Here is a 16,377-nt window from a genome sequence, read left to right on the forward strand (position 1 = left end):
ATTTTACATAAAATTGTTGAAAAGTAGGAATTTTGCCTGAAATTTGTTAAAACTAGTTTTGTTTATAAAATTAACGATTTATATTGCATTTTAAACTGAAAACAAAGCACGAATCACAAGTTTTTACATTTTACATGAAATTTGTTCAACTGAAATTGCCTAAAAAATTTGGAGATTTTTTTTAATTGTGTTTCAAGGACACATAATTTTTATTATTTACAAACTTATTTAACATTCTCCTAGTGGAAAATTGTCCAAAGAACCCGAAAATGCATTCCGTTTACCGATTCAAAATCATGTTCATTGAGAAAATCATGACACTTTGAGAAGTTTTAAATAATGACTTTCATCAACATTTTCTTAATGTTAGTTAACTAACTTTTCAAACATTTCAAAATTTTATGCAATGTTCTTCTTGAGGTACTTTGAACACTTCTCTACCGCGGTCAGTATGATTCTGAACCATTCCGTACGTATTTTAATTGTACTCTTCATTTTGCAGAAAAATCGCAAACCTATCAAAGTCACCCCGGCTATCAAAGTCACCCCGTTTTACGGTAGTTATAAGGCAAGATCTATTTTCAGCATTGAATGTTTCAAAAATTATTATTATACGGAAATTTTCCACGAAAACAAAATGATTCGAAAAAAAAAGTTCTCCGATCGGGCTCAATTTTTTTCTGGGGGTTCCTGGCCAAAATTATTAGACCCGTATTTTTTTTTTTTTTTTGTTTGGCTATAAGGCTGACCTAGGTCGTGTTAGGGTGGTCCGGTGATAACTTCACCATTTTTTTTTTTGATAAGTTATGTAAAATTTTCCAAGGGATCAGGTAAAAATATTTTCAGACAGGCGCTTTGGTCCAGAGACCTTAAAACAGCATTTTTAAGTTTCATACGTCCTTTTCAAATGTTCAGCTAGATTTTTGAAACTTCTTACTAATAGCCAAACTAATCACCTTTTTTGCGTCTAAGACAGCTAAAATCGGATTGAATGGCGCGGAGATATGATTTTTTTTGAAAAAAAGTGTTTTTTTGCGAAAATCGACGAAAATTGCAATTTTTTGGACCACCCTAACACGGCGTAGGCCAAACAAAAAAATACGGGTTTAATTATTTTGGCCAAGGAACCCCTAGACAAATTTTGAGCTCGATCGGAGAACTTTTTTTCGAATCATGCTGTTTTCGTGGGGAATTGTTGGATAAGAACTAAATCTAGAGTTTTTAAACATAATAAACATAGCTTATAGGACTTTGAAAAAACTCTAGAAATCTTGAAATAAAACATTTTTTTAAAATATTTTTTTTCTGTACATTTTTTAAAATTTGTTCGGAAAGTAAAGAAAATATTAATTACACTTGAATTTTGGAAATTTCCAGGATACGAGATATGTAAAAGAAATCTTCGTAAATTAAATATTTTATCAAGAAAAAATCACCAAAAAATCACAGAAAAATCGATTTTTTACGCTCTATCTATTGATAATGACAAAACTAGTTTATCTTCTAATACTTAGGGCAGCGAATGACCAAAAATTTAAAATGAAAAGTAATAAATTTGTTTGTTTTCAATGAATTCAGTTACAATTAATTCTTACTAATTTTATGAAACGTTAATTTAAGTAGCATCATTATTTTGAGGAACTATATAAAACCTCTTGATTTTTTTCTGAATCTACAAATAAAAAATCGTTTCTTGAGCATTCTAAGGCTCGACATTGTAGTTTAAAATATTTACGAATAATAATTCGCACTTAGTGATTTTTAAAAATTTGCACAAACTTGTTATTAGATTTTTGTGAAAAAAAACTAATACAGCTTATACAGCTTATATATAATTTCCCAGTATCGGAAATTCGGCAATATAATAAACAGCGACTCAAAACAACAAATTAAACTTTTTTTTGTTATTTTTAAGGTTAACTGTAAATATTCATTGAAGAAATATTTCAGTTATCAGGAAAACGAAAATGTTCACAAAAAATAGACTACAATTGATATGCTCGAGAGATGATATGGAAATCGAACTTAACTTGAAATGCTTTTCTCCATTGGAAATAATTTAAAAAAATAATATTTGAAAATAGAACATTTGATTTCATTTCTGGGTGTAATTGCTTAATATTTTTAAGGTAAGGACATTTTTTTTGGCTTTTCTCAATACAAGTTATTGGAATTTTTGACAAGTTAAAAATTCCAATTTAAATTTTCTGACTAAGAAGATTAGAAAAGCATTAATTTATTCGAACTTGAACTTCGAACATTGACCATTCAATGTTCTAAACAATTTTGAATTTTTCAAATGTTTTTCTGATTAGTTTATATGTTTAAAACTTCCCGGGAGTCTCGACCGAATTTCCCGGGAATCGAGAGGTCCAAAAATGGTCGTTTTCCGGGGAATTCCCGCTCGTTACCCTCTACTAAAAAGGTGAAAGCTGCCAGAAATAAATAAATTAACAACAACAACAGTTTATCTTCAAACCTCGAGTTTTGAATGTTTGTCCCTTAGAGATCCAATGAAGTCTGTGTGGGGTAAAACTAAGCAAAATATTGAGGTCACAGATGAATTTTGCTCTTTTGGTTCATATAAAAGCTGATGAGCTGAACCTGAACCAATTGTTGATCACATATAAAAATTTAATTTTTTTTTGAATTTGGCATGATTTTTCTACGAATTACGTGCATTTTGAATAGAAATGAGGTCTTTATTTGATATTTCTCATGGTGGTTAAATATCCCAATGATTGCATTTTTCGAGCTCAAATCCACCCAAATTTACATCAACATTGATAATTTGTTTTTTTTTTAGTTAGAGATGATTGAGTAAACTACTGTTATTCTGTAATTCTCTGTACTTTCGGAACACACACCATTGAGATGTTTGAATATTCTACTGTGAGAAAAAAATCCATAACAAACGTTAAAAGCCATCATTTTTCTATTCCACTTATGTCCGATTTTTGTTTTCATACGCATAGTCCAGACCATGAATGATCATGACAGTCGCTAAGTTTTTCAATCAAAAAAATGTTTAAAACAATAAACTTTTGTCGATTTTTTTATCGAAGCCCGTCAAAATTTGGTTAACTGTTCTTGGCAAATTTATGGTAAATTTTCCCCTCTGCAGCATTGATACAAACAACAAAAATAACTCTACTTACATTTCTGCTTTGCTTTGTCCGTCAACATCTTGGTGCTTGCGATGATATCCGATTCTATCCAATGATTAACTTGCTGCTGCTGCTGCAGATGATGATGATGCGGTTGATAATGTAGTGAAGCTTGCTGCTGAATTGGCGGCAACGAGTGCTGCTGCTGCAGCAAATGCGAGTGATAATGGTGATAATACGGTTGACGATGCTGCTGCTGCTGCTGCTGCTGATGAAGATGATGACGGTGATCCAAGTTATCCTGCGAGTGCGACTTGGCCACCTTCAGCGATTTGAACCCATTGACGATATTGTCATTGATTAGCGAGTCCAGATCACTGCCAAAGAGGAGATCGTCAATGTTCCGGTTGACGGCGAGGATGCGGTTGCCGCTGCCGTTGCTGGAGCCGCTGCCACTGCCACCACTTCCGTTGCCGTTTCCTCTGCTCCCACCCGCACCACCCCCTCCACTTCCGGACAGTACGAACCCTCCTCCTCCTCCGCCTACGCCTCCTCCTCCTCCTCCACTCAGACTATCCTGGCTTCCGCTGTGTGCCACTACGACGCCCACCGGCCCGAGGTGTCCTGCGGCCAAACCACTGCTGCTGCTACCACTACTGGTTCCGCTGGTGGTGCTGCTGCCGCCAATGCCTGTACTGTTATTGTTGCTTCTTCCACCGGACGACCCTCCACCACCGTTGTTGAGTGCTGCGGCCAGATGAGGGGGGACTATCATGCCCCCGGTCGGCACATTCAACCTGGCGTTCAACTTGATTGATCTGGCCGCTTCCTTTTGCCTTTCGCCGGAAATTAGATCTTCCGGCACTTGACCCACACACAATTTTCCTCCCCCACTTTCACTTCGTTTCGTTTTCTCTAAATTTTAACTTCTTTTTTTTAGAGATAATACACAATTTTTCACGTACCCACTCCGTACGTACGGCCCTTCTGCTCTGAACACACTTCTTCGCCAGTGACACTTTTGGGACAGATGCACAATGCCCAGGCTGAACGCACTTCTTCCTGCTCTTCAGAGACAACAATACAAAAGACTCATCTTTCCGCGATTCTTCGGCTAGAACTGCGCTAGCACACACATTAAAACCATCTTCTTCCAACTTTTCCGACCAACCTTCTTCCCTTATTTTCCTTTTTTGCCCTACGCCCACTCTCTCAAGCGATGACACAAAGGGAAAAATCCGAACGCGCTTAGTCACCACCGCCGACGACGAAGATTTTCCAGCTGCTGCTGCTGCTGCCGGAACCGAGTTTTCCCCCGCCGATGTGCACCGTGTGACACATAAACAAGTTCTGAAACGCCCGTCCCGTTGTTCAATTCCTGAACACACTCTGGTTGTTGTTGTTGTTGTTGTTACTGTTGCTGTTTGTTTAGTTTTATATTTGCCTTTCTTTATTATTATTATATTCAGTCGAGCGGTCCGGCTGGCTTATTTGCGCAGAACTTGGTTGTTGCACTGCTGGTCGGCGCTTTGTTTTCCGAAGGGATGAGAGCTGATTTAGGTTTAGCTGCCCTGCGTCAATCCTGTGTGTGTGAGGGACGAGAGATGGGAAAGGGATATAATTAATTAGCGATTATTGATTGGAAACAAAGCAAATGATAGAAATTTACAGCGAAAGTGGTTGGCAAATAAGTTGTTTTATATTTTTTTATTACTCGTAATCCTGCCTAGAAGGTGCATCGCAATTTCCTGGAAATGAAGCACTATTTCGCCAGAGTAGTGTTTGCGAATAGGTTTTGACCAGGTTATCATCACAACCAATCATGAAAGTTTTCAATAGGATTTAGGTTACTTTTAATCTTCAATTGACAAGCATTTTTGGATTATTTTGATTGCAGAATGATTAAAAAGAAACCCCAACACAACAGGTAATAATAAACACTGCAATTCAAATGTCAAGGCTAAATAACAAAAATGTAAAACAAAAAAAAAATATCACAAAATGCCTAAAGTATTATTTTGAGAAATGAAAATACTGTAATGCGGCTCATCTTTTTGCCTTTCTTACTAAAGAAAGGTATAGGTTTTACTTTATGGCTGGACATGAATTTTAATCGGAAAAATCGCAAAAAATCACACTGCATCGATTTTCGACGCTTCGTCGCCAAGTTGTTGAGCTTGGAATCCTGGCACGAGAATGCTGGCGCATATATTTTGTGGCTCGAGATATACTTGTTTGTAGTAGCTTGTATACCGATGTTTCCTACAACATGTAAGATATCGTAGCTTTTCGGTTTCTTTTGCCCTGTCCGTTTTTGCATAACTGTCCAATGTTTATGCAAAAACTTTTGTGACATAGGGCATTCATCCGGCTACATTCAATTTGTTTCCTGTGTGCTCCTAAAATCGCCTAAAAGTAGGCTTATTTTTTTCGTGGTTTCGTAAGTTTATTTAACAGAGTTCATTGATTCCTCATTTTAGTCAAATTTGAATGGTTGGTTGCGTATTAAATGGAAAAGTGCATTTTTCATCACCCCCATTTTGATCGCCATCTTGGATTAAAAAAAAATAAATCACTTTAGAGTAGTTTAGTGGTCATACTAAGACTCAACTCAATTTGTCAGTTTCTGATTATTGTATTAAAAAAAATCAAAATCGAGCTTCGTCACGGCATATGTCTTGAGAGTCTTCAACCCAAATTTTGGCCAATTCGGTCTATCCCATCTCGAGATATCGTGGCACCCGGAAATCAACTCGGTGTCCCGAGAAAAACGCTCACAAATTTTGACAGTCCCGGGCAGACGGTAATAACAAAATTCATGCCATTTCAATAACAAATATTGTTAAAATAACAGAAAGTGTTATGGAATCTTCTTGAAAAATCCATTTTTGCACAAGGGTTTTATAACAGTTTATGTTATCATAACAAAATTTGTTATTGGTCTGAAATAACATTTTTTGTTATGGAATAAAAAATAATAACAAGAATAACTAAAACTGTTTTTAGTTTGCTATTACAATAACAATCCAATAACAAAAAAATCATAACGTCGAATAACAAATCTTGTTATAAAGAACATAAAATGTTATTGGCCTAGTATTTTCAAATATCAAACAACGTTATTACCAAGTTATTTCCGTCTGGTCCGCTTTGCACATGGCAAAAGTTTAAACTTAAATCGTCTTCTTCTCACTTAAATCATGGTATATCTCAATGAAACTTTCAGGAGTGATTGGATTCATCTTTGTAAAGGATTTAATAAATATTCGGAATTATGAATATTGACCAAAAGTGCATGATTTTTTTTTTATTTTTTTATATTTATTCAAATTTCTTTTCCATGTACATTCATTCAGTTAAAATGTTATTGAGTGTCCAATCACAAACGATGACTTTTCACCTCAATTTTAAATACTAGCAACTTTCATTTATTCATGAAATATTGTAGCTATCGCTATTCAGTGATTTCAAATGTAGGAGGTCCTACATGTACAAAAGGGAAAAAGGGATACCTTAAAACTAACTTATAAACTATATAAAGAGCGGATCAATGCAGCTGAAGACTGCAATGATTTTTGTCTAAATGCATCAATTATCTTATTGGACATAACATCCAAAGTGTCAACTTCGGCTAATTGATGAAGTTCACTGGTGCTGAACCAGGGAGGAAGTTTCAGAATCATTTTCAGAATTTTGTTCTGAATCCTCTGAAGTTTTTTCTTCCTGGTTAAGCAACAGCTTGTCCAGATCGGCACAGCATAAAGCATGGCAGGTCTGAAAATTTGTTTATAAATTAACAGTTTATTCTTGAGACAAAGTCTAGAATTCCTGTTTATAAGTGGATACAAACATTTAATATATTTGTTACATTTAACCTGAATACTTTCAATGTGATCCTTGTAAGTAAGGTTTTTGTCAAAAGCAATTCCAAGATATTTCACTTGATTCTCCCACTTTAAATTTACCTCATTCATCTTTATAATGTGATGACTTTTTGGTTTAAGAAAATCAGCCCTTGGTTTGTGAGGGAAAATAATAAGTTGAGTTTTTGCAGCATTTGGAGTAATTTTTCATTCTTTCAAATAAGAATTGAAAATATCCAAGCTTTTTTGTAATCTTCTTGTGATGACACGAAGGTTTCTGCCTTTGGCGGAGATGCTTGTATCATCAGCAAAAAGTGATTTCTGACATCCTGGGGGCAAATCAGGCAAGTCAGAAGTAAAAATATTGTATAAAATTGGACCCAAAATGCTTCCTTGAGGGACGCCAGCACGTACAGGTAGTTGATCAGATTTGCTATTCTGATAACATACCTGCAGATTGCGATCCGTCAAATAATTTTGAATAATTTTCACGATATAAATCGGAAAATTAAACCTTTTCAATTTCGCAATCAAACCTTTATGCCAAACACTGTCAAATGCTTTTTCTATGTCTAGAAGAGCAGCGCCAGTAGAATAGCCCTCAGATTTGTTGCTTCGAATTAAATTTGAAACTCTCAACAACTGATGAGTAGTTGAATGCCCAAGGCGAAATCCAAACTGCTTATCAGCGAAAATTGAATTTTCATTAATGTGCGTCATCATTCTATTAAGAATTATTCTTTCGAATAATTTACTAATAGATGAAAGCAAACTAATGGGCCGATAGCTTGAGGCTTCAGCAGGATTTTTATCCGGTCTCAAAGTCGGAATTACTTTGGCATTTTTCCAACTACTGGGAAAATATGCCAAATCAAAACATTTGTTGAAAATTTTGACCAAGCTACTTAAAGTTGCTTCTGGTAATTTTTTAATTAAAATGTAAAAAATGCCATCCTCACCAGGGGCTTTCATATTTTTAATTTTTTTGATAATAGAAAAATAAAGGTTTTGTTTACAGCATTCAACAATGAACTCAACTTCGTTTATCTTTGTGTGGGGGCGTATCAGTCAGCCCGCGGTTCACATCTGCCCGATGAACTTTCTTTCTTTCTTTCGTTGTTGTGTGCAGCACTGACATTTTCAATTGCATGGAATCTCTTCAAATAGGATTTGTTTGACCTTTTGAAGAGTTCACTGTAACTGATTCATCGTCATAAGTAGCTTAAAAGCAAATTTTGTGTCAACATTTTGGAATGTTTTAAAGATCATACAGGTTGCAAAATTATCCCGCCCTGCCGTGAACGAACTACACCTTAAGAATTTAAGGCCGCCGTCCTGTGATCTGTTACCTGTCTGTAGGCAACGCATGGGTACAACAATCCGCGACGAATGAAACTGTCTCATGAGTCATTTTGGCGGCCCCGAAGCCAGACGAAATGAGATCACTGACGTGGCCCGGTTGGATTTCCCCAAATTTGCAAGCAGTCATGCTGACCTGACGGTTTGGGGAGGGATTAAAGGCGTGTAGTTGTAATTTCGCAACTGTTATTTTGTTAACCTGATAATTAACATTACAAAATTACTAAATAACGGCTTCTAAAGTTACAATAAGCAAATATTAAACACAAAAATGTTAAATAAATCAAAGACTGTGAGTGTGCTGAATTTCAACCTGCCACCCAGACACGGATATTGCGCCCGTCGATCACGCACTTTAGAAGACTGCCGCCTCCCACCCTCACTCTATTAAGCTCTGGAAAGGGTGAGTTGCCAACAAACGCAAGAATGCAAGAGATGCAGCCGACAGAGAGACTGTGCGAGTTGAAGCGAACCGACATCCACCCACCCACCCCAAACGCGACGACGAGGAGGGTCGGCGCCGGAAGCTTTAAATGCGAAGGAATCCCACACACTAATACATCAAACTAGGTGCCATGAACAACACACACAACACAGACTTGGCAAGGTTGTTTGAACAGGGTCTAGACCACAGACAAACAGATTTACTTAATTTTCAGGTTCGAATAGTAGTCGAAACAGGGTCAAAGTTGCCCCCAAAATTATACTTTTTAAATTAGCAAAATTACATGAAAGAATTCAAACAAATTTTGCCCAAAATTTTCCCGAAAAATGACACTGAAAATACTTTTACAATTGAAAGTGAACTATTTAGGATGCATTCAATAAGGGACCATCCACAAACCACGTGGACACTTTTTTGGAAATCTCAACCCCCTCCCCTCGTGGACAACTGTTCATACAAAAAAACTTTTTGTATGGAGCGTGGACAATCGCCATACCGCCCCCGCCCCTAAAGTGTCCACGTGGTTTATGGATGGTCCCTAACGATTAATTTTGTGCTGCAATGATTTTTTTTTAATTTGGGAGCAAACATAGAGCGTCCAATTTCCCGGAAAACGGGAAATTTTCAAAAAAAATAAATTTATTGAAAATTGTTCCAATCTTGATCCTGAATTATATTTTGCATTAAAATTAAATAGGACAGCGACTTTAATGGTTAAAATAAGTGTAGAGATCAACTAATAGCTTAACTTCATGTAAAACTTTACACAACTACAAGAAAATGTACATTTTTTCTAATTTTATTAACTCAAATCTGGTATTTTTGTTGAGAAGTATTTTTTCATCAAAGTGTTTGGACAGTAAGTAAAATGAATCCATACTCCACAATCTTAAAAATTCTTAATTCCTTAAAAATCTAACTTCTCGTGTTTGTTTTACTTCAAACAACTAAATATTTTCACATATTTGGAGCAAGTTTTTAAACTATGTTTGCATTTTCGGGCACCTTTTAAACAATACAAAGTAGTTTTTCAATTATTTTTGAATGGTTTATTCCACATGGTTTTCAGGTTCAGGCCTACCAGCGACTCCACCAGGATAGGACCCAGGGAGACGACTCCTACACCTGGACTGAGCTAATGGCCTAACCTTTTTAGGTTAGTCCGGGGCCAACATTTACTTCCCGTCCGACGGAAGGCGTGATCAGAAAAATCTCGTCTAAAAATTTGCCACCGGGACCTTCTGGAATCGAACACAGGCCGACTGGGTGAGAGGCAATCACGCTTACCCCTACACCACGGTCCCAGCTTTTGAAATATTTAATGATACCAATTAAATTTTCATCTAATTAAATCATGATAGACAAAAACGTAAACAATCTCAATTTTGCTTTGGCGGTAAAAAGTTTAAATATTCTTTATTTTATATCCAATTATTCTTTAAAAAGTTCACCTGAATTTTAATAGATCATTTTCATTAAGCAAGGTTTCCAGTTGCTTCAGAAACTAATATTATCAGAAATAAATCTTGATATTAAATTGCGTTTCTTCATTTTTTCTAGAGCATTTTCAAAAAATTGGATCCAAAAAATAAAGAAATCTCGGGAACTTCTAGGAAATTTTTCCCCGGGACGGAAAATTGGACGCTCTAATAGAAACATGAAATTTGAAATTTACTTGTTTTACCTTTGAATAAAATGTGTACAAGAGTTCCAGACTTTTCCAGAAAATCAAATAATAGCCATTTCTTTTTTAAAGAATGATTTCAAACAAAACACTGTTTATAAAAAAGTAAATAAACATCTGAAAGAAAAAACGAAATGAATTAAAAAATTAAACTATTAACATTTTTCGAAAAAAAACAGAAACTTAACAACATTTTTTTTTTAAAAAAATTAATTCAGCTTTGATTCAAAGTAGAAACATAAGCAATAAGTCTTTGAAAAGAAACCGAAAGCTTAATAATACTTATAATTTTTAAATTATAGTTTTGCTTCAACTGAAAATGGCAAACTGAATTTAAAATTATATTCTTAATTTTATTTGAAATGAAAGAACGCTTAAACATGATGTTATTAATCTATCAAAGAATTTAGAAAAATAACCATGTATTCCAGGAAAAGGTTTTACAAGTTCCCATTTATTTTGTTTAAATTTTTAAATTGATTTTTTAAAGCAGTGTTGATTTGTCATGTTTTTAGTATTCAACTGATTTTTTTTTAATGAAAAATCAGTATGATAAGTGTACATGTTCTACCACCTATTTTATCCAAAATGTTTGAAAAGATAAATTCTTTAAACATACTTGCAATAACTTAAACCTAAATTTCTAGTAATTTACTGTTTGTCACAAAAAAGTTCAAGGAAAACATTTGGGATTTTTTTTCGAGATAACTTAATGAAAACAGCTGAAAATATTTACCACAGAAACCCATTGCCAAACTCAAGCTGGAAACTTTTTTTTCTCTAAAAATCAATCAATGTGACAAATTAACCAGATTCATAACTTTAAGCTGATCATAATTGTTAAAATTATTCTCTAATTTTATCACGGGCAGACGGTAATAACAAAATTAATAATATTTCAATAACAAATCCTGTTAAAATAACAAAAAGTGTTATTATTTTATCCTGAAGTTCAACTTCAAGAAGAAAAAATAATAACAGTTTCTGATAAAATAACAAAATTTGGTATTGAAGTGATATTATATTGAAAATGTTTAATAACACGCTAATAAGAGGAAATGTTATACATTTCAAAAACTCTCCTAATAACAAAATGTGTTATTCGTTCGGTATACTGACTTAGAAATAAAATTACCATAAATCGCACAAATGGAAAAGTTTCTAAGTGACCATAACACAATCTGTTTTTTTTTATTTTTTCTTTTGTTAAATATGTTTAGATCTTTGGGATAATTTAGTCTAATTTCGTCGGGGTCATTATTTTGGCCATGAAATGGGGTCCTTAAGCTAAAATTATTCTAAAAAGTTGAAATTTTGGAAGTTGATATTTTTAATTATTTGATATACCCCCTAAAGGACATTGTTTAAAATGGTTAGAACTATGGGATAATTTTGACCAATTTCGTCAGGGTTATTATTTTGGCCATGAAATGGGGTCCTTAAGCTAAAATTATTGTAAAAAGTTGAAATTTTGAAAGTTGATATTTTTTAATTATTTTATTTACCCCCTAAGGGACTTTGCTAAAATTGGCTAGAACTATGGGATAATTTTGACCAATTTCGTCGGGGCCATTATGTTGGCCATGAAATGGGGTCCTTTAGCTAAAATTATTCTGAAAAGTTGAAATTTTGAAAGTTTATTTTTTTAATTATTTGATATACCCCCGAAGGGACTTTACTAAAATTGCCTAGAACTATGAAACAATTTTGACCAATTTTATCGGGGTCATTTATTTTACCATGAAATGGGGTTTCAAGCTAAAATTAATCCGATAAAATTAACTTTTGAGAGTTCATATTTTTTTTATTTTGTTATATTCCCTAACGGAATTGATTTATTTATTGAGAATTTTTTAAGTATGAATAACAAAAACTGTTATTATTTTCACAGAGCCAGGAAGTCGGAGCTGACGTTGAAGTTCGAGCTTGAGTGAGACCTCGGAGACTGCATCGGATTCAGCAATTTTTTAGCAACTTTTACTTGGAGTCGGAATCTGTGAAGTCGGGTATTTTTGGAGAGCTGAAGTCGGCGTTGACGTCATATCCTGCATCCAGAGTCGGAGTTGTCTTCAAAGTATGGATTCAAAGTCGCTTGGAGATACCCGACTCTGCAGCCCTGACTAGTACAGAAGAGTTATGGCAACTGCAGGTTTATTTGCAAATTACAAATAAACCAAAACAATAACTTTTTTTGTTATGGAGACATACCAGTTCAATAACATTTTTTGTTATTATGCTGCTCCACCTCTCCGCACAAAATAACAAATCTTGTTATTCCTTCATGATTCCTTCTGTGTTATTGGTATGTTATTGCAATAACAACATAATAACAGTTTATGTTATTCTTCGAACAAATCTTTGTATCGAGCTGTCAAATCTGCAACATGGAGTTAAACTTTCTGTGAAGTTGCTATGAAGTTTACCATTGCATTTCGAAAAGCTTAACTCCATGTTGCACGCACACACTCTCACTTTTAATTTCTCGATTGATTTTTGTTATTTTAACAACTAATCCGATCATCCCAATAACATATTTCGATCTTCTCACAATATCAAAAACTGACCTTCCCAAGTTATTTCCGTCTGCTCGGGGTATTAGTACTTAATACATTTTTTTTGTTGTTTTTAGTTAAATGTTGCCCTTGTTTGATAAACTAATATTAATATTTATTAGAACCTTTTGAAAAAGTAAGCGAGAATTAAGTGAATTTTAATTGAAAATTGTATAAAATATTACAATACTATTCAAGAGTTCGAAAATAATTATCTAATAAGTAGTAATGCAAGGGACTCCCGTATCACAAAATACCGTATTTTTTAAGCTATGGGTATCATTCCAAGTAATATTTTGACAATAAAGGTTAAACAAAATATGAAGAATATTTTCATAAATCATAAGTTCAAGTATGCATACGAAAACTGAAAAATATTAAAAATTTGTGTAGCATTTCGATTCGTGTAAAGCTCAAAGTAAAACTTTTATTTCATGTTTCATAAGAATAAAAAACTATTTAGTAAACAATTCAATATTTTTGTCTAAAACTCACAAATTCGGATAATTTATGCAAAATTTTGTTTTTTTTTTCTTGAGAAACATATTGAAAATAAAGATAATGATTTTCAATGAGACAACCAAGTACATCCATTTTTTTTTCATTTGAGGTTGAATTTCTACATATTTTTAGTTATCTTATAATCATACTAACTATGCACAAAAATTTACTGTTTCTTCAAACGTTCATTAATTTGAGACAAGTAGCAGTAAAAAGAACTTCGTAGTCATTTCCTACAAATAACTTTTGCGATCTATGCTTATTGCCAACCAACAGTGCACAACCCAAGGTGCAAAGCGCTATTAAAAGTATGGGAGTAGATGTGGTTTAATGTTTTGACGAGGTGAGTGTGAGTGTGTAAGTGCAGCAGAATGCATAAATAAATTTTAATGTTTATTTACGCCACCGTTGAGGCAAATCCCAAGGTATGACTCACCCCAGTAGGAAATTGCATGAGAAATAAGATGAATGTGTATCTTTTTTCTCTGAACATCTCTCAAAATAAAAGTTTGTCGTCAGAAAACCTTCGCAGCCAGTATTGATTTTGTGCAATTGACACCCATTCGAAGATCCCGCCATACATGGCGACCCAGAAGGTCGTCATTCAGCTTGGGCGCGATCGCCGAATGAGTAATGTGCACTTTGAGGTGTAAGCGCGTGGTTTGACGACTTTCGCGGAACCTCCCTCTTCTTACTTTGGCATATCAACAACCCGTTCGTTTATGGTCTGGTCGTCGTCGGACCCTAGCCGAATGGCAAATGTCAAGGACGATCGAGCGGCGCGCGCATGACGACAACTAATTACTGTCATCGCTGGATGTGTTAAGATGCCTTTTCTGCATCTACTAAAATCATTTTTTGTGTATTTCTTTGTCCGCACGTTACCAAACTTTATAATTTTCAATACGGACTTATGGGAATCCAAACCGGGCCGAATGGAACGAGACCGGAATAAATCGGTTCAGCCAGTTTCGAAATATTCGAATGACAATTTCCTGAGTCGATTTGTATGCGTGAAGATCTAACGTATTTGAGAATTTCTTTTTTTTTTTTGATATTGTAGCCAGTGCGGAAGGCTAAAAGCATGAAATTTGCAATACTGTATTGCATTTTGGTCTTGTACACCACCCCAGCCCACTCAAAAACTCAATCAATCATTCTCTCTCTCTCTTTCTAGCAAAATTTGTCGACAAATCGAGATGCACCAGTACAGCATCCACCGCACAAACACTAACAAAGATTCCCACCAACTTTAAAACCGTTTCCAATTAGGTTTTTTACCTTTTCGGTAATTTCTGTTGTTGCTTTTGCCATTGTTATTGTTGTTGTTGTGACAGCAACTCGATCCATCCACTCGAGAGAATGTGTTATGAGAGAATTATGGTGCTGTTGTTGTTGTTGTTATTGTTGCACACCAACACACGCGCTCTACCCTTATGTGTAGAAACAGCGTGTGAAGTCGTGTGAAGACTTCGGCCTGTCGGTGTGCGTGTCGAGCGCCGCGGCCAACTATGTTCGTGTGTTGGTGAAGCATCAAAATGGTGGACGTCATTTTTTACCCATTTCTTCGCGCACAGCAACACACACACCAGCGAGCACCAGACAGCAAAAGTTTCATGTCTCACGGGCGCGCCGGGTGGGGGGGTTATATGGGGGGGGGGAGGGCGTACCTTTTGGGAGGGGGGAGGCGACAGGAGCAGACGAAATAAAAATCCGTAACCAGGAATCGATTCTGGAGCGCCTCCTTGGATGACTGCAAAACTGCAGTGTGTGCATGACAGATGAATAAATGGGGGGAGGGGGTTTTTTGAAAGGGGAATTTTGTCCTATTTGAAATTTTTCTTCTTCTAATTTTGGGCAATATTTACCACAAATGTCTTGCTAAGGCGAGCAAATTTAATCCTAAATGGTAATCCTTTGGTTTAGCTGATGTTGTTGTTGATGTTGCAGTAATCCTCTAAGAAAATTGTTTCTTTCATCATTTTTCTGTATCATGTCTGCAATGTGTTATGCTTTGCACAAAAACTTCCCGAAAGCTTATAAAATCACTTTTTTCTGCACTCTGCATTTGCTACACTTGTTTCAAACGTACACACCTTCTCTTTACAAAAATAGTGTTGGATAAACCTAGTTGGCCACTTTTATCAAATTTTTTCTGGTGCAATAATGCACCTTACACCAGGAAAACACTCTAAACTTAAGGTCCAGCTTCGGTGTGGAAAACCCACTGAGAAATTCCCGATCGCGATGATTTTCGCACCATTATGTCGACTCGAACGTCGCCGTCACCGCGAAATATCCAAAATAACACATCCACCGCCGTCCAGCAGCCGTCGCGAATCGCAACATTTGGAAATTAATATCGAGACGGCGAAAAAAAAAACTACCCTCCCGAGAAATTATTACTTGGATTTCGGTGGAAATGCTCTCTGCTGCGCGCTCGCCGTCGCTCGCAAACGGTAAACACCAATATACTGAAGCAGAACCTTATGTCGACCATCGGAGCAAGCTGGCAGCAGGAGAGTGCGCGCTGTCAAAACACACGCACACAGCCGCGCGCACCAGAAGGTGGGCTGTCGACGCACCTCATCGCATCGAACGTCGACTCGCTGCGTGCAGGCGTATTGGTGCGAGCGGCACCATCGAATGTCGACGCGAATGATTCTGACAGACGATGACGATGATGGGTGGTCGATGATGGCGGCGCGCACACACTCACACGCAATCCGAGACCGAAAAGAAGAGTCTATTCACCTTTTTGGTCCGTCAGTCGTCGTCGTCGTCGTCACCGTCGTCTGGCGGCACGGCTTGTGTGGTGTGTGTGGGAAAGAGAGCGCGGTTGTTGGATTCAGCAGTGCTGGCAGAT

General features: G+C 35.9%; 1 protein-coding gene across 3 annotated transcripts in view; it reads right to left on the reverse strand.

The window, feature by feature from the left end:
- Positions 1-16,377, reverse strand: part of LOC6053665 (serine/threonine-protein kinase minibrain) — a 91,192-nt gene that overhangs the window by 72,213 nt on the left and 2,602 nt on the right. Inside the window, exons 1-2 of one of the 3 annotated variants that reach the window (XM_038260334.1) lie at positions 15,608-15,970; positions 3,159-4,689 (exon numbers count right to left, since the gene is read on the reverse strand). In XM_038260334.1, the coding sequence (XP_038116262.1) occupies positions 3,159-3,882 (724 nt within the window). In that variant the 5' untranslated portion in view covers positions 3,883-4,689; positions 15,608-15,970. Of the gene's footprint in view, positions 1-3,158; positions 4,690-15,379; positions 15,971-16,377 lie in introns of those variants that run through there. The other 2 variants (XM_038260332.1, XM_038260333.1) reach the window with 2 other exon arrangements.

The sequence above is a fragment of the Culex quinquefasciatus genome, chromosome 3 (assembly GCF_015732765.1).
Source record: "Culex quinquefasciatus strain JHB chromosome 3, VPISU_Cqui_1.0_pri_paternal, whole genome shotgun sequence".
Lineage (NCBI taxonomy): Eukaryota > Metazoa > Arthropoda > Insecta > Diptera > Culicidae > Culex > Culex quinquefasciatus.